Raw genomic sequence first — 18,665 nt, 5'->3', positions numbered from 1 at the left:
GACCAGGCCTCGGTCAGAAGAGGGGCTCCCTACACACAGGGCCGCTCACTCCTCCCGTCCACCAGGCCTCCCACACGCGGCAGCCGCTCAGTGTCAACCGTGCGGCCTGTCACACAGCCTTGCTGGGCACAGTCACCCAGGGACCGCAGGGCAGTGGCTGCCTCAGGCCTCAGACACGGTGGTCGGGCCCTGGGCCAGGGCTCGTGTCTGTCAGTCCCAGCGGGACAGTTTAGGACAGCCAAGCCCTGAGCCTCGGCTCAAGCTGCAGGGCTGCACACAGAGCGACCTGTGTCCCCGGCAGGCAGCCCCCTCTCAGTGAACCCAAGACTTAATGAAAGGCTGTGGAACTGACAGAGACAGAGAGAGGTCGGTCCGTCCTCCAGGAAGATGAAAAGAGTACTAAGCAATGCAGCCCGGTGCCTGCACCCCCTCCTGCCCTGTCCCCCCCGAGGGATGTGCTGTGACACTCTGAGCCCCTGACCCCCACGGGATGCACTCTGACCCCCGACCCCCCACCCCGGCGGGAGGAAGGCGGACAGCCGCATACCTGCTCTCATCCTCCTGCGCACTCTCCTCCTGCGCGGAGCTCACCCTCTTGGCGCACAGCCTGCAGATGGTGCTGCCGGAGGACAGTGAAGAGGTCTGGCCGGCCGCTCTCTGGGACGAGGACGCCTGCACCAGGGACTTCTGGGAAGAAGCCTGGGTCGAGGAGCGCCTGAGGGAGGTTCAGAACGTGAGGGCGTCAGAGACCTCGGGGACGCGTCTTAGCAGACGCCATCCCTCCCTCTGTACACGCCACACCCACCCTGTGACACACATGCACGCATATGTACAAGCTGTGTACAGTGTGCTCACATGCAGCTCTCATGTGTGTGCATGCTCACCTGTACAGCATTTGGAATCACACACCAGTTCACACATGTGTGCATACTCGTGTGTACACGCACCCAGGCGAGCACACTCACACACAGGTGTGCACAGGTGCACACTCAGCCCATGTCCCTCCACACCCCGGTGCCCCCTCTGCACGAGCCCATCCGCAGGGGGCACCTCCCCCCGCCCCGCCCCCTGCAGCAGCCTGGTTCGTCCACCACTCTGGCCGGACGCCACGGGTATATATATATCTCAAGGGCCGAGAAGCTCCTGAGGCCACCGGGAGGGGCTGCAAATGTTTGGCTTTGTTTGTTACGGGGGTGGCAACGGAACTGGAGGACCAGGGGCACCTCTAAATATAGAGACACCGTGTCACCAGCTCCGAGGGCCGAGCTCGCCACCCAGCAGCGCCTCACACTTACCAGGCCTGTGGCCCGCTGCCCCGGGGCCTCAGCTGCAGCCCCCCCCCCCCCGGAGGAACTGCAGCACAGGACGAAGTCCCAGAAGAAGGTGCTTGACTGCAAGCTGAGAGTCAGAGACTCGGTTCACTTCTTGCTACATTTTGTATTAGCCTAGCAAAGTCATCATTGAATTGGCTTCCACCCACCTTCCCTTTGCCATCCCATAGTTCCCAGCCCACCGACACCTCCCCCTCTCTGCCCTCCCCATCTCCCTGCAGTGACTTTTCAAACTCCTGTTCTGGGAGATGTGTGAAGGACAGTCAGATGCATGGGCATTGACCAAAAGTTCCCGCCCTCCTCTGCTCCAACCCAGGGCTCAGAGGCCACCTGCCAGGGTCCCCCGGGTCCAGCAGGATCCTCTGCAGCACCCACACACAGTGCGCTGCCCAGCGGGGCGGCCACAGGCCCCTCCGACCCGGAAGATGGCATCAGGGAGCAGAGCCTTCCCGGACCCCACCCCCACAGGTCTCCAGGTTCCCGGGGCGTAAATGCCGGATGCGCCCGGTCAAAGTGCCGCGCCTCCAGCCAGCGAGCGCCGACTCACTTCTTTCTCGCCGCATACTCGCTGAGCAGGTACCGCGCTTGCGTGTTCCGGTACGACTGGTCAAAGTGCTTGTGCCGCTTCTGGTAGAAGGGCACCGCGACAAGTGACATCGTGGGGCAGGCCTGCGGGTGGAGAGGGACGGGCTGAGCTGAGGTCCCTTCGGGGCCCGGCCCGCGATTTCTGCCTAACAGGGCGCATCGGCGCAGCAGGGAAACCAGCTCCAACCAGCAAGAGCCCCGGGCAGTGAGTGGCCGACCAGGGACGTGGCGGTCATCTCAGACTAGGCGTCCAGGGCCCGTCTGGGTTTCCCGGGACTGGTTCTGTTTTTTATTTGCTTCCACACAATTCTGGGCTGCATGTTTCATGCAACCATGAGCTCAGCACGTATTTATAGAATGCCTAGCATGTCCAAGGCGATGTCAGGGACGAGAATAAAAATAATCAAACACAGATCAGCGACGTGGACACACACTTGGACTACAAGAGTGGAGAGGCAGAAGCACTCTGGGGAGTGGGAGGGGCACGGGCCACAGGGCGGGGTCAGCTGGGTACCCTGCGGACGGGCGGTGGAGGGGGTGTGCGGGGCGACTTTCTGCATCTCCTCCGAAAGCTAGGAGGCACTCCTGCCCCAAAGGTTTGAGGAAAGGGACCAGCCACCTGCAGCCCCGCTCGGCTGGGATAGGCGGGGAGTGGGGGTGGGGAGGGGCGATGAGCGTGCTTTGGTTGACTTCTCCCCACAGGAGAGAGAGGTGGGCTCCATCTGGGTGGGGCCTCGGAGGCAGAAGTAGAGCAGGTGCTGGAGGGCCGCTTGCCGAACCTGCTCCCCTTAAATAAGTGACAGGCTCGCTCCCTGGGCTGTTGGCTGTCCCCAACAGGGTGCGTCCCTACATCTCTGTGAGTGCGAATTTCTCACATACAGAGCGAAGGAACTCCCCCAAACCCGAGCTCCGGCCTTGTCATTTGTGTTTAAATTGAAATGACCTGCCCTGATTTTCCGCAGGGCCCTGTGACACAGCCCCAGGGGATGTGGCCCACCCCCAGGACAGGGTGGCGAGGAGTGGCTGGCACTGCTCTGCGAGGGGCTGCCTCTGCCCCGACCCCCAGGGCACAGAACTCCGGGGAAGTTAGAAAACCCCCCCAGGTGCCCCGGGGGCCCCCAGCCGGCTGCTCGGGGTCAGTCTCCTCTGGGCCGCGAGGCCCCAGAGCCACAGGTGTGTGGAGCTCAGACAGGCTATGGGGAGGGTCCCGGCCCCCGTGCTCCGGGGCACGAGCAAGGGCACGGTGGCTGGAGAGGGGGTGGGCCCCAGAGACCCTCTGACCTCTCTTTCCACCGTGCCCCAGGCCAGCTCATCTCAGTATTTCCTCCCACCCACCAACCAACTGGCCGGCCAGCCACCACCCCCTCGGAGGGGCCGGGTACATTCTGCACGGTGCTGGCGCAGAGTTGATTATAAATATAGCCTGGAATACTGCGTGCAATGGAACAGCCAGTGCCAAGGTCAAGGTCAAGAGCACAGGCTTTGACATCTGATGGACCGGGACCAGCTGGCTCCAGCTCTCCTCCCTGCCTCCCTCTGACATTCACCTGGTCAGCACGCGCTGACCTGAGAGTGGGCGCTGCTCTGAGGTCCACTCTCTACCTGAAAAGCACCTCTGCCGCTTGTTAGTGTCGCACCGGCCTGGAGGGGGATCCCAGGGCCTTCTTCGGGGACCTTGGGCACGCCACAGCCGCCCGGGACTGTCTGCTCGGTGCCGGCGAAGCTCAAGGACCTGAAGTCGGGCCCCTGCTGGGGGACACGTGGCTCCTTCGGACCAGTGTCCTCTCCGGGCTTTCTCCGTGGCACCTGCGCTCACGGGGGAGGAGCTGTCACCCCAGAAACACAGAGCTTCCCCCTCCTGCTGCTTGTCCATGGTCAGGTCCCTTCACCGGGTTCCTGGAACCCTCAAATCCGTGTGCATTTCTTGGCAAAAGGAAGAGTCCAAAGCTGGCCGAGGGGACAGGAGAGGATGCTCAGCCGTGAAAATTCCGAGTCAGGGCGCAGCACCCCCGAGCCACCTGCCCCAGGAGAAGGCGGGCACCTGCTGGGGCCCGGGCTGTAGCTCTGAAGGAGAGGCTGGCACTGCTCACAGCCAGCAGCCTGCTGCTCCTTCCTGGGTCCAGAAGTCCTGTCCAGTGCCCTGGGCACGCTGCACCCAGGACAGGCTGAGCGCGGCACTTGGTCGTGTGGGCAGGATGTCCCGGCACAGCCGTGAGGAGGGGTCCCTGTGGCAATCAGGGCCTGAAGCGGGACTCGGGGGCCCGGGCTCTGCCTCCAGACTCTCACGGCCGTGTCCCCCACGACACTGTCACCCTCACCTCCCATCCGCAGATCACTGATGAAACACCATGCTGAGGGCCACGCACACCAGGGCTTCTCGGACTCAGCTCTGCTCATCTGTCACTCCACAGACATGTGGGGCGTGTGCCCTGTGCCAGCCCGGCCTGGGCCCCGGAACCACGGCAGCCCCAAGAGGGGGCCCCTCGGGGTGCCCTTGCCCAGACAGCAGCTGCTCGCCTGTCCCCGTGCCGATGTGTCCTCGACGCCACCAGCCTGTGCCGACTTTCAACCTCACGCCTGGACCAGCCACTGCAGGAGGACGGGGCAGCCACGTGCCCTCTCCTGGGCCCCCACTCTGGCCTGTCCCCGAGCGCCCAGGAGGGGTGAAGGATGAGTTCTCTGGGAAGCCCTGAGGTCAGAAGGCTGCCAGGAGGGGCCACGGGGAGAACAGGCCAACTCGCTGAGCTCTGGCCGACACCAGAAAGAGGGGGAGTGGCGGGCCAGCAGCAGCTGGAACCCTGACGTCCCCCGCAGGGACGGTGGCCCGCAGACGTGTCTCCTCACCTCACACATCAGAGAAGGAGGGGAGCAGCTTGCCACACGCGCAGCGCCGGGCGCGAGTCCCCCGAGAAACGGGGGCGTGTGCGTCTGACCCGGCCTGCAGGGCACGTGGTGGGAAGCGACCCCACGGCCGCAGCAACTCACTCAGCCCTGGGGGCGTGCGGCCGGCGGCACACACAGGCTTCGGGTGTTTTTGTTTGTTTTCAGCAAAGTAACCAAATTTACACAATTTGACAGTGAATGAGCTCATTCCGTCCAGTTCCAAACCTCAGCCTTACCCGGGAGAAAAACGACCTGCCCGGGCACTGACTCTGCTCACCCTGTGCCCCCCGCCCCGCCAGCTCATGCCCCCCCACCCCACCCCCGCTCCTCCACACGTTTGGGGTTTAGGGCAGTGGAGGGAAACCTGTCCTCACGTCCCTGGCACACAGCGGCTAGCTCAGGCCTCGTCCCTTCCAGGACTGGAGCCCGTGTTTCACGTCACCCACGGGGGCTCCCACGCCTTTCTGCCGCCACACGCTCACTCCTACGTAACCAAGAAACTGGCACAGGTGCGGCTGAAGGGTTTGTCAACCCACACGCTCGCCAAACCAAGGCTTTTCTAGGGGACGGAAGGGGCGAGCGGGCCTGCAGGGGGACGGCCCCCGGGACAGGGCTCCCCGGAGCTCGTTCATGTTGGGCACTGCTCACCCCAGAGGTTTGTCCGAACCACTCGGCACCGAAAGACAAGACCACGGAGCAAAAGGTAAGACTGACAAACCGCCAGCTGTGCCAAGTGCGGGAGAGACAGAGGTCCGATTTCTGGTGGGTCACTCGCAGCCCTCCCCCGAGTCACCCTCAGAGCCGGGCCGGCAACGGCCCAGGCTGTCCGGGCACAGCTGCAGGCCGACTCCCCAGGACCCGACTAGCTCCGAGGCTTAAGGAGATCAGCTCAGATGAGTAAGGGCGGGAGCAGTGGCTTCCCGGATGGGGAACGCTCCAGCGGCCAGCTGGCTTCCCGCACTGAGGAATTAAAACCAGATCAACAGTTAGGGCGGCAGTTCCTTCCCTAAGTCCCCCCCCCCCCCTGGAGTCTCCTGGTCTCTGTGAGAAGCTGAGAAGCAGCCCCGGAGGTGGCGGACCCCGTTCGACCTCAGCTGCAGGCAAATCCCTGCGAAGGCTCAGGGCTTCGAAGGACTCTGCTCCTCAGTGTCCCCAACTCCTGCTCAGCAGGAAGGAGCCTGAGACCAGGACGGAGGGACAGGAAGCCGCCCTGCCATCGGGCGCAGGGGACCCCGCCTCCGGGAGTGAGCCGGGGAAGCTGGCTCTCGGGGGCCGACGGGACGTCTGCCAGGTCAGCAGAGAACAGCCGCACGACCGACCTCCCGGGGGACTTGGGCACACGAACAGCAGTGCTGTCCTCTCCCCCGTCCCCTGGGCTCCGGGGCTACAGCAAGTGACCTCAGGTCCTTGTTTTCTTAGGAGAAATCCAACCTCATTTCACACCTTCGCACACCTGCACTCTTTTCCCTGTCCTTCTGAGACTCACAGAAAGTTCAGTCGCCTGTCACAGACCAGGGGACCGGCAGGGAGTGACCCCAGTCGGGGTTCCCCTGCCGTGCTGCAAGGGGTGCTGGGACAGCGCAATGACACGGAACACAGACACGCACGTCTGGGGAACCGGGGTTTGCCCCGCACAGGTGAGCTTCTTCACGCTGAATCGGGTGCAGCCGGCCTCCGCGCGGGTGCCGTCCCTCCCACCGAAGCCTCGAGGCAGCCGGGGACGGAGACTCACCGAGAGGACAGGACAGCGGTGAAGGGGAGGCAGCAGCGCCCGGCTCGCCCGGCTCAGGGAGGCAGCAGCGCCCAGCTCCGGGGCAGAGCCTGTCCCGCCCCATTTATGGGCTCCGAGCTGCTATATATAGACTGGTGGCTCTCTCCCAGACGGACACCCACGCCGTAAATCACAGCCTGTCTGGGGAGGAAATGGGTCCCGTTGCAGCTGGAGAAAGTCACACAGAAAAGTGAAAGTCAGGGCTTGTTCCCTTCTTCCCCCAGGAGACACCGACACCCTAAGGTGACCGAGTGCGGGGAGGGGGGGTGAGGGGGGCAGCGTGCAGGCATTTTCACTCACGCGAACTTGTAAACGCAAGTCCTCAGACTCACCTTCACCCCTTCCGAGCAGCCGGGCACCTGCAGGGAAACTCGCCAATGGCTCTTGTGTGTCGACGCCGAGCACGCGTGTCGCTGGGCCGGGGCACGGGACGAGAAGGCTGGGGGCCTCTGGGGCTCGTGTTCGTGTGTTTGCTTTCATTTCAAAAGCGACTCAGGCTGTGGCTCGGTTTCACGCTGGGATGAATTTAGCAAGAAGTGCCAACCTTAAAGAGGACCGTGCCTCGTTGGCAAAGCACATTTACAGTTACGGCCACTTCCAACCCCCAGAGAACCCCAGGGAGCCCTCTCTGCCCACGGCACACGTCCACATACAAGCAACTCAAGACCGGCAGGACCGCGGGCTGGGAGCTGGCACGTGCCGCCCAGAGGAGGGGCCGTGGGGACGGCCCGGTCTCGAAAGGCTTTGCACACAGCTCAGCACCGGAGGCCAGCAGGCCACCCACCTTGGGGCTCTGCTTCCTCACCTGTAAAATCTGTGTACCAGCGCCTCTTCCGTAAGTCTGTTGCAAAAATTAGAGGAAGTAACCTACAGGAAGCTCCTGAGAGCCTCAAAAACATCTCATCTCTCGTTTATCAGAAACTCAGCCCGAGACCAGCAAAGCAGGTCAGCAAACGAGTCCCTTCAACACCTAGGACAAAGGCATCGACTTTCCTCCTCCGAGTGTCCCCTGAGTACTTCCCCAGGGCGACAGACTTTTATCCGGCATCGTTTCCCCTGTGCACTCGGAGGGGCCAGCGTTTAACCTAGAATTGTCAGGCGGACGGCAAACACAGCAGTGGCCGTGTGGCTTCCGTTCACCCGTGTCGCCCCTTCAGGAGCCCAACCCCTCTTCCGTGGGGCCCCAGGATGCAGACGGGACGAGGATAACGGCTGCCCAATGGCGTCTCCGTCGTCCGGGCCAGGCCCTGAGGGCACCCAGGGGCCAACCGCTCCTCACCCTCATTTGGGCTCAGGCCCCAGACTGAGGGGGCTGTTTCCTGGAACCCCAGAGCCTTGGGTACGCGTCACTCGGCTCGCGCAGCTGGGACCGAGCCGGCCCCTGGCAGGACCAGCGTCGTCGGGATACGGATTAGCAGTGGACACGGCCCCGAGTCCTCTCAATGCAGGGAAGCCCATGGACCCCACACACGAGGAGCTGGACCACCATGAAGCTCGGGCCACAGGAGTCAAAAACAAATGTCACCATCTGTCACTTCAAAACAGTAACTCGGAGGGAAGCTCCAAGGCCGGACGAGGAGAAAGTCACATTGTGTCCGAAGGAATAAGGACAAGAACAGCAGGAGACTTTTTCATAAGAAACGGAGCACAGGAGCCCTGGCCCCACTGTAGCTCAGTGGGTTGGAGTAGTGTCCTATAAACTGAAAGGTCACTGGTTCGGTTCCCAGTCAGGGCACATGCCTGGGTTGCGTGTTCGATCACTGGTCAGGGTGCGTGTGAGAAAAAACCAATAGATGTTTCTCTCCCTGCCCCTCCCTGCCCCTCCCTCCCTTCCCCTCTCTCCACAATCAATAAGCAGGTCCTTGGGTGAGGATTAAAAAAAAGAAAGAATGCAAACCAGAAGTAGTATCCACAAAAAAAAACCTCTATGACCACAAAAAGAAACTTCCAGAAATGAAGGTGACACCCTGCCCCCAGCCAGGTGTGACCCAGCCCCCAGTGCCTCTGGAGCAGCCACCGGGCGCGGGCCCCAGAAGGCTGTCGGGGACGACCCGCGGACGCTCGGTGCCACAGCTCAGTGCCACCAGGTCCAGCCGACACCACGCCTCCCCAGGCCCACGACGGACCGGGGGGGCCACTCCCACAACCCGCACCCTGACTGCCACCCGCCCTTGAGCCCCACCCCCTGCAGACCCCATCAGGGCACCCGGACAGCCTGCCCCCTGCCGGAGCTGTCACCAGGCCTGTTCAAAGCACTCCCCTCGTCTGTGTCCCCCAGACCCACGATGGGCCGTCCAGGCTCTCGCCACTGTCCCCCTCCGGTCTCCACCCACTGTCCCCCACGCCGTGAGTGGTCACCTCCCTCAGGCCCCAGAGACTTTGCCCCTTCTTCCTCCAGGGCACCCTCAACCCTGCCCTTCTCCCTGCCACCCCCAGTCCAGGCCAGGACACGCCTCTCTCCTCGGCCACGTCTACTCCAAATCAGTGCGAGTCTGCTCCGTCACCTCCCACCCCTAAAGCCCCTTACCCTGTAAAACGAAGACCCGCTCACTGCACGGAGAAGCCCTCGTCCGGCCAGCAGCCCTTCCAGGGAGCATCCGGCCCGCCTGTCTCACCAACCAGACGGGGGCCCCCGCTGTCTGCCGCTCACGCAGCCCCCTCGGCGAGCGTGTGCTCACTGCAGACACACGGCCGACAGGTGAGCAGTGGGCCTCCTGCAGCGGGGGCTGGAAACTGGGCAGCGACAGCACTGTGGTCCTTCCCAGACCCAAGGTGACAAGATGACTCGGCGTGTCTGTAATGGAGCCCAGAGTTTTTCCATGTTTTGAAAGCCCCAGCCTGTCCCAGGACACCTGGCAGCTGGTGGCCGATCTGGGCCAGGCAGATGGCCTGTGCATGTTTGGCACGACCGTCTTGGACTCGCCGCCCAGGTGGGCGCGGGGGAGTGACGTGCCAGGGCCAGGGGACTGGCGGCTACTCGGAAGTGAGGGGACTCCTCTGGGCCACTCAGGGGACTGGCTTTGTCCTCGTTTCTGTTCACAGATGTGGCCCCAAATTACCAGACAGCCTGTCTCCACGACGTCACGAGCAGCTCGGCGAGGCCCTGGGAGCTCCGTTCCGGCCGGGCCCCGAGCTGCGGTGAAGGATGCTGGCAATGGCCCATCTCACGTTTGTTAGTCTGGGGCGGCGTGACCCCGGCACGGTCCCCTCCGCCGCCCTGGGCCTCGGCTGCCCAGCTTGTAAGGTGAGCACTGGATTAGAGGGTCTCCCATCTAAGCCCCACGCACTACCATTTCACCCCCGGGTGGCCGGGCGCTGGGAAGGGGCATTAACACCCAGGGTCAGACCCAGGACGCAGGAACCAGAGCCAGGCTGGCCGTGCCAACAGGATTCCGTCCTGATGGTGCTGAAAGGCCCGGAGATTACGGACAATGCCACGAGCCGTGTGCTCATGAGAACAGTGAGCGGCTGTGATGAGACAAAAACGGGTGGGAGGCAGGCAGCTGGCAGGGCACCCTGTCCCGGGAGAGGGTGGGCGTGCAGGGCAGGCTGAGATAGGCCGAGGGCCAGCCCATGCCTGCCTGTCAGATCCGGACAGGACACCAGCCCGGGGACACCCCACCCGGCCCCCTCCACTCCGTTCACCCAGCCAGAGAGCCAATTGAGGCCCAAAGTGGGGAACCAATCGGCCAGGGTGACTCGGGTTCACCATGCAGTGGGTTTGAACTGACTCACACAGAATCTTTACCTCCTGATTCCCCTCCAGAGAGGGGCTGGTTTCCCCAGGGGGTATGCAGCCTGGTCAAGGTCGAGGTCAGGGTGAAGGCTGGGATCCAGTTCAGCACATGACTCGGCGCAAACCCCACTGGGGGTTGGGGTCACAAGCGCCCTACGCACACTGAGGTCAGAAGCAAGCGCTGTAAGTGGCTTGCGATTCTAGTCCCAGGTGTGCGGCGTCCTGGTTCCCAAGAGCACGCAGGGTGGGGAGCGGGGCTCAGGGACAGACCGGGGACCGGGGACTTGCTTTGCCAGTGACAGGTGTCTGAGCAGCTGACGTGGGCCCCGGGTGTCCCCGAGACACAGCGTGCTGGCTCGCTCCCCCTGCTGCCGGGCACACCGGGCCAGGGACCAGTGTGCCCACCCCCACCTGCAGCCAAGAGCCACGGCTCCTCAGCCAGCGAGACGATGCAGGCGAAGGTGTTTTTCTTCGCAGGGTTAACCCGAGGCCAGGACAACACTCGGGTTTTCCAACCTCGCACCCCGGCACCTTGGAAAACAGTGCCTGAATCACACAGGCCTTCTGAATTCCACCCCACGACAGCAAGAGCCCGTGCGGTTGACACAGCCACCGACGTCCTCAGTGATGAGGCCCATTTCGACCCCTAGACTCCCAGGGGTCCGTCAGAGGTCGCAGGGACTCAGGACCCAGGAGCCTCCTCGGTGGGTTGACCTTCAGGCTTCTGGCTTCTCCCAAAGGGAGTGTTCAGCTTCCTTCCACTAGAGGGCGCACGGGACCCCAGAGCAGGCTTCCTCCTCTTAGGAGGGTAAAATCTATTAAAACAACAGCTTGGAGAAAAAAAATTGAAAGCATTTTACAGGAGACAGTAAACACTACAAACAATTTTAACTAACTGCGCTACCAATAATCTTTTGCAATTCTGGCAAAAACTGTATTAATCCGAACTTGGCTCCAGCTCAGCCCAGAAAGAGTAACTGTATATCTCCCCAGCCACAAGGTGAAAAGACCCAAGTGGGGGGAGGCAGTTTGGTTACTTGTAACAACTCTGACATCAACACGAGTTTTCGAACGTCTGCAGGTGTGTGTCTCTGTGTGCATGGGTGCACGTGTGTCTGCGTGTGTTTGCATGAGTGTGCGCCGGTGTATGGCGTGTGTGCACACATCTGCACTCTCACTGTGACAGCTGATCGCATGCGTCTTCCTGGCCCGGCCACGCTGCCCAGAGGCTTGCTCACACACCTGTCCAGGTGTTCATGTGCAGGTGCGATTTCTGGGGGAGTGGCTGCTACGAGGCTCAGGGTGCTTTGGGGGGTGACAGAGATCTCTAAGATTGGGTGGTGGCCACATAGCCCTGTGAATACCCTAAAAACCACTGGGTGGCGGGTTTTAAGTGGAGGAGCTGCATGATACGTGAGTCACGCCTCCACCAAGCTTTAACAGGATGAAAAGTACGTTAAAATGTGGAATAGTAAAGGACAGTTCTGGCAGCGTCTAAGATAATACAAAACCACAGAAAGGAACATAAGATTTGAAAAATAACTAAAGAGAGCTTTTAGAAACAAAAATTAAATAAGCAAAGTCGAAACCACAACGGATAAATGTAACTGCAGGCCCGGTTGGAAGAGCTGGAATATACGTCCGAGTAAACCGTCCACAGACAGAAACGTTACAGACACAGAGAGAGTGTCAGGGCTGTAAAAGCAGTAACACGCACTGTGTCGGAGAGCAGCCAGAGGTGAAGCGTGAAGAGACAAAGCGACGCCCCAGAGCTGGTGAGAAACGCGGGTGCACAGGCTCCAGCGTTGGAACGGCGTCCACGCCAGACAGAGGGAGGGCTCACCCCTGAACCCCTGATTGTGGAGAAGCCGCAGGGACCAGACACAAAGGGAATCTGAACCCGCGGGGGCGTGAGTTTGAGGACCACAGCTGATTCCCTGCCAGCCGTGGACGACAGAAACTTCCAGAGCGAACCCCACACACGCTGGAGGGCAGCACCTGCCCCCGGGAACTCCAGAGAGCGTGTTCCGGAAGGGCCGCGTGACTATCTCTCCGCAGGCAGGAACGGGGAGCACCTCCACCAGCAGCTCACACAGCGGGGAGCTGGCCCCTCGGGAAAGGCCACCTCCAACGTCGGAGAACAGAGATGGTGACGCACGAGCCCCATGCCGTGTGTGCTCCTGGCCTTCCTGGGAACAGCGTTTGATCGGGTGAACTGAAACGTTCATGGCGGCCAGTGCGGTCCTTGGCATCATCGCCCACACGCCGGGACTCACCTCCTGCACGGGACAGACTTAGAAGACGGAGGGGAGCCCGCACGGCGTGCACACGGAGGAACACACGTTCCCGGGTCCCAGGGGGCTGTTTAATGCTCGGCCCTGAAGACAGGCAGCTCTTACATTCTCACCGGCTGCGAACACAAAACAAACGGAAACAGAAAGAGTCAGTGAGCAGGAGCAGCAGGTGCCCACACCCACAGCGTCTGCTGCCCGGCCCTTCACACGGACGCCCGCTGCCGAGGCTGCAGGCGACCCAAAGCGGGGAGGGTGGGCCTCCCCGGTTTCCGTTGGAGGTGCAAAACCTTTTCAATCCCAGGAGCAGCCTGTTTTCCTCCGGCAGAGCGAATGCGGAAGGAACCCGGGGCAGGAACCAACACGGGCAGGAAAAGCCCAGGTCGCGGGCGAGGGGCACCCGGGTGGGCTCACCTTGTCCTTGGGCCCCGCCCGAGAGCAGTGCCGGTCCAGTCCTGGGCTTCACTGCCCCCCGGCGCCTCCCCACTTCTGCTTGGACCGGGCAGCATTCCAACCCCAGGGCGCATGGCACCGCGACACGGAAGCTTGTCGTGTGAAGGCTCGGAGGCCCCCGCAGTGGATGCGTGTGGTCCAGCCGGGCGTCCTGCTCTCCCGCCCCCAGCACAGGGTGGCCTGGGAAGCCGTGCATTCTGCGGCCATCGTTGAAAGACACACTGGGCCTTTCAAAATAAATCTGAAAGCCAGCAAGGCCCTCATGGAAGACCAGAATGGCTGGGTATGAATTCACTCTTGCAAAGGGAAGTTTCTTAGAGGAAAATGCTCCTAAAACATTTGAAAATGAGACAGGAACTGCAGTATAAACTATACAATGTATTTGCTAACGTGTAACATTTGCATACAAAGTTACTGTATGTGTAGGTAATAGACAGATGTGGCAACTTTGTAGCAAATCCAGGAACAGCCTCAGCATTTCCCACAGGAAGTAGGGCCGCCACAGAAATGCACCCGAGAACTCACTTCCTCCCTTTTAAACCTGGTTTGAATTTGTTAAGAAAACGGTGCTGGCTCTGTGCACACTGACAAAGTCAGGTGTGGGAGGGGACTGGGCCCTCTGCTTGGATGAGCCGTTTCTGGTAAAAACTCTACCCACATTCCTGGTGACTGTCTGGCGCAGGCAAGGCCGGTAGAGGAGTCCTGGGGGATGAACTGAAGGGACGCGGCTGCACCTGGCCCCGAGGCCCCCGCCCCGTCACGCACCCACGCCCTGCGGACGCTGCTCCCGACTGAAGCTGGTCTGCGTCCACAGCGCCAAGTCGGTCCCTGCTGGGTCCCAGGAACCAGGCTCGAAGGTCGTTCACAGGAAGGACCCGGGTGCCCGGCACTGGTGGGGGCGGGACGGGGCAGGGCCAGGGACACAGGGACCAGTCGGGAAGGTGACATCTCCCTCTGAGGCTGATCATCTCTAGGCTGCACGTGCCAGATGCAACTTCTCTCACCGTCTTTAATCCTCGGGGCCAGTTGGGTTTTCCAGAGGCTGAGCCCCCGAAGTCACGGGGCCACTCTGGTCACCCGCCGAAGTGACTCTGAACACAGGCCAGCGGGCTCGAAGGAATGGCACCTGTCCACGTGACATCAGGGACACAGATGTGTGTCACCGGGGGATGTGCCCCGAGTCTCGGCCCCCACCACCTCCAAAAACACAAATGCCGTTCAGTTCTTCAAACAGCAGGGGTTTCCCGCGTGCCCACTCGTCCAGTGAAGTTAAATTCAGTGAAAGGGTTTGAACGTAACCCTGATGATCTCACTGAGGCAGCAAAGCCGCGGGAAATATTTGGACATTTCCCTCATTCAGTGTCCTGGACATGTAATGTGTCGTGTCCCCAGCAGGTGGCGGTATGGGACACACACTGCACAGGCCGCACCCGCGGGTCAGGGCGGGTGTGCGTTTGGGTCCCGGGAGATCAGGGAGAGCAGAATTCAGACCCCTGGCTCCTCCTGGGCCACGGCTGGTCTCTGGACCCAAAATGCAGGGGCTGCAGCGGGTCTCGGGGGCATCTGAAATTGACCTGAACAGGAGGGAACAAACAGAAGTCCCCATGACACACTCGCTTGAAATTCGGGTCGGCACGCAGAGGCTCGGCTTCACGTGGAGACTTGGTCTGGAATCCCCCAGGGGAGGCTACGTGACCTGCGTGTCCCGGCCGGTGAGGGGCCGGGTCCCTGCGTTCCCGCCGCCTGCCGGGCTCAGGGGCTGCTCTGTCCTGTTAGGTGGATAGGCCCCGGTGACGGGTAATTTTGTGACCTACCCCTGGGGACCCCGACGCAGCTCTGCCCCTCACTGCCCCCCACCCCATCCCCTAAACAGTCAGACCTGGACACTCCTCAGACCGACACTCTCGCGCGATCCACCCAGTTCTCTCATGTGTGTGCCCCAAGTGCAGGGGCATTGGAACTGTGCCGAAGAAACAGTCGGTAAGGAGACAAAATGACAGAGGGGGCGGGAGGGCGTCGGTTCCTGGGGACCTGGGGCCAGAGGGCGACTTCCGAGCCCTCGGAAAGTGTTCTGAGCCGCCCTGCTTCGCGAGGAGAAGGAGCCCGTGCCCCACGGACAGATGGGGACGTTCTCGCGCCGCAATGCCCTATCTGGTCAGCAGAGGTCGCTGTGCATTTCGCCCCTTGCAACCTGGACACCCGCCCAGGGAAGCCAGGGCAACGGGGAGGAATTCAGCCCGGAGGCCTGAGGTCAGCGGAGAGAAAGGGCCTTTGTCTGTCCGAGCTCGTTCCCACGGTCACCGTCAGACACGCAGGAGGACAACGGACACTTGTCCTTTCTGTTCCTCCGTGTCTGCAGAGCCAGGAGGGAGGGAAAGCAGCTTGGACACAGAGCCCCGCCGGGAGCTCAGTGAGATCATCTGTCAGACTCCGGCCCCGGACGGAAGCGGAGACAGAACGGCAGGAAAGAGGAACAGGCAGCAGGAGCAACGCCAGGCGCTGTGGGCGGGGTCAGCACCCGGCCTGGCCGCTGGACCACGGGGTTTGCTCCGGGGGTTGGGGTCCCGGTGAGAGTGCGTCCAGGGCGGGGCTGCCCGTCGGGGGACTGAGCCCCTGACTCCCTCCCGGCCGCCCCACCACCCAGCCTCTGGCTCTTCGGCAGGTCCCTTCCCGCCCGGGAAGGGGATGGCCCCTCACAAAGGCCCCTCACAGTCTGGCTCACAGACAACATGGAAACTGAACTTATGGCAGCAGAGGCGGCCCCGTCCGTCTGGGGGTCACACCAAGTCACCACTGGATTCAGAGTCACATTTTTTAGAGTAAACACGTGTAAATAGCAACAGCTGTTAGGCAGGGATTTAACTGGAAGAGGAACCTAACTCTTGACCCCATAATTCCCAGGAAAACAGCATTTTTAACCTAACGGAGGTGAGACCAGGGCCTGCCATCTAGAACCCGCGAGGGGCGTGGCCTTGCAGCTACAGGGACAGGAAAATCGGCCGAAGACTCGGCCCGGACCCTGGACACACCCCACACCCCTTTCCAGGAGGCACACGAGCCCCATCACCTGCTGCTGCTCAAGTTCTCGTTTCCCAGCTGTGCCGTGGCAGGAGAAGGAAGTGTTCTCTGGACGCACGGGGCTCCGCCCCAGGAGGAGGTTGCCTGCAACCTCTGTCCCTGCCGTCTGAAAAAGTTCTACTGACTCGTAAATGTTAGGTTTTGTGCAAAATATCACGTGAACACGTGTTGAAGGGGCAGGTGGAGAAGGGGGCGCAGCGGGCACTCGGTCCACCGCAGCCTGGACACTCAGCCGCCCCACACGGCCGGCGCCCGGCGCTGCTGTGTCCTCCCGCCGTGGTCCAGTCCCGGCTGTACTTCTCCAGCCTCAGCGACCCCCCTCCTGTGGCATTTTACTCATGAGCCACCAAAGCTAGAGGAGGCTGGGTCAGGGCAGGGGGCCACCCCCGTCCCCCCCAAACTCAAGTCTCGGGGCTGCAGTAAGCGCAGAGTGGGCTTTCTGCGGCCCGGAAGGGGGCTGGGCTGGCATTTGCCCGGGGACACTTCCTGTGGGTGGCGACTGCCCAGCAGACAAGGCGCCTTGGCTGCTAAGTCGGTGCCCCTGGCCAACGGCTCCCGTCCCAGCCCAGGGCCCCCCACCTCCTTCACCAGGTGCGGCCGACTCACCGCCCGGCTGCATCGGCCCAGGGACACAGGCCAGGTCTCTCCCCACGTACTCAGTTACCTCTGGGACCTGCAGTGTTTCCCATCAGGCCCTGATGATTTGCGCTTTTGGAGAACAGTTAACGCTTTCCAGATTTACATCTTGGAAAGTTTCCACTCCTGCGATTGTGTTTATAGTACAATGCGGTCACGTCTCTCTGCAAAATGGAAACCCCCGCACGGGGGCAGCTGCACAGCAACCCCCGGGGCGGAGAGGTCAGTAAACAGGGCCAGCTGTCCACAGAGCCAGCGCGACTGGACGGCTCGCTCCAGGGACCGGCCCAGTCCCGGCGGTGCCGTCACAGCGCAGGGGCCGCCCTGAACTCTGACTGCGCGCCTGGGCGTGTCCGCCCCCCGCGCTCCTCAAAGACACACGTGCACACAGTCAGAGGCTGCAGAAGGGCAGGCATGTGACCGTGGGGATGGACACACGGGGTCAGGAGAGCAGGGACGAGGGAAATGAAGGCCAGGAGCGAGCGGGTGAGAGACAGCTGGGTTTGGGGCAAGCGCTCTAGGAACAGAAGGCCCGTGCCGGGAGTAGTGAACTCTAACCGCTCCTGTGCCCGTGGACGGCGTCCCCAGGGTGGGCGTGTGACATCAAACACAGGGCCGTGTGAGCCGCGGCGCGGCAGGCCGTCTGGAACCTGCCCCAGAACCGGTGCTCACTCTGCTGCTGGGCAGGGGCTTCTCCGCTGAATCCGGCAGGGCCCCGGGGAGTCCCTGCCCACAAACGCCGTGGTGCCTGCCGTGGCGCAGCCACAGGCCGAGAACCTGGGGACCCGGGGACAAGGCGAGGGGCCCAGAGCCTCACGGAGCCCCTTTGGTTTCTGGCGAGGACCACGGTCCACAGCAAGCAGATGAAGATGTGCTCTGTGTGGACGTGGACAATAAAGTCACCACGTGCTGGATGTTGTTAATAAAGACGTGCTCTACCTGGAGATTAACGAGAACCGGCGAGAAAAACCAAACCACAGGAGCCACAGGGCCCGGGACCGGGCGGGCCGTCTGGACAGGGCTGAGGGGGTGGGCGAAGGGACCTGGGCCAGAGTGCCCAGCGAAGGGTCACCGTGTGCAGGCTGGGGGCAGGTGCCCTCGTGAGGGTCAGCGTTGGCCAGAGTGGCTGGGAAAGCCCCAGGGGGCGGTGGCCGGAGGCAGCGCAGGGGGACTGAGGGGGCGGAGCCGTGGCGCCCCAGGGCCAGCACCGGCACCGGAGTCTGGGCTTCCTCCAGTTAGGGACCCGTACCGGTAAATGTCGTGGGCGCACCTTCCGGTCCGCGTCGAACATTGGGACCTCTGTCAGCTTCCCCGTGAGCTGCAGTCCGTCCCGTGTCCCTCAGTGAGTGTGAAGGGCTCTGTCCTGAGACCCAAGGCACTCTGGACCTCGGGCATGACAGAGTGGCCTGGGCCACACCCAGGGAGGAGAGCAGTCGGGTCGCCCCCGGTGGTGCAGGTGGGGTTTCCCCTCTGTCTGTGAGGGGCTGCTGGGGGGCCGGGGGGCAGGGGCCACCTGGAGCCTAAAACAGAGCCTGGCACCATGCGGGCAGTCAGCACCAGCCGGCCACCACCCAGAGAAGGTCTCACGGCACAGCAGGGAGCTTCTGGTCCCCTGGGTCCCCATGGAGTCTCTCACACCTGCACTGGAGTAGGGGGGGCTGCCAGGTGCGGGACAGGTTGTCCTGGGCAGGGCCCGAGTCACAGCGCCCCAGCACGGGACACCCACCCCAGCAGCATGGGGCGCAGAAGGGAGGTCCCCAGTGTGCCTCGCTTGTGACCTCTAAATCATCAGGCACGATGAGCTCTCGTCCACAAACATCGACCTGCCTGCGGAGGTTAAACAGCAACCCCCCTCCACGCTCGCTGGCTGATGAGAACCCAGTGCAGGTGAGCTTCTCCCG

General features: G+C 62.2%; 1 protein-coding gene across 1 annotated transcript in view; it reads right to left on the bottom strand.

The window, feature by feature from the left end:
* The window catches only part of MYOM2 (myomesin 2), a 43,588-nt gene extending 36,852 nt beyond the window's left edge, over positions 1-6,736 (bottom strand). The window contains exons 1-3 of the mRNA XM_053655379.1: positions 6,532-6,736; positions 1,879-2,000; positions 548-715 (exon numbers count right to left, since the gene is read on the bottom strand). Coding sequence (XP_053511354.1) covers positions 548-715; positions 1,879-1,988 — 278 coding nt within the window. The 5' untranslated portion in view covers positions 1,989-2,000; positions 6,532-6,736. The remainder of the gene's footprint in view (positions 1-547; positions 716-1,878; positions 2,001-6,531) is intronic.
* Between the last annotated feature and the right edge of the window lie 11,929 nt (positions 6,737-18,665).

This window comes from Artibeus jamaicensis, unplaced genomic scaffold (assembly GCF_021234435.1).
Source record: "Artibeus jamaicensis isolate MK-2021 breed Jamaican fruit bat unplaced genomic scaffold, CSHL_Jam_final contig_958, whole genome shotgun sequence".
NCBI lineage: Eukaryota > Metazoa > Chordata > Mammalia > Chiroptera > Phyllostomidae > Artibeus > Artibeus jamaicensis.
Note: the sequence above shows the minus strand (reverse complement) of the source record. Positions and strands in the feature narration are given on the sequence as shown.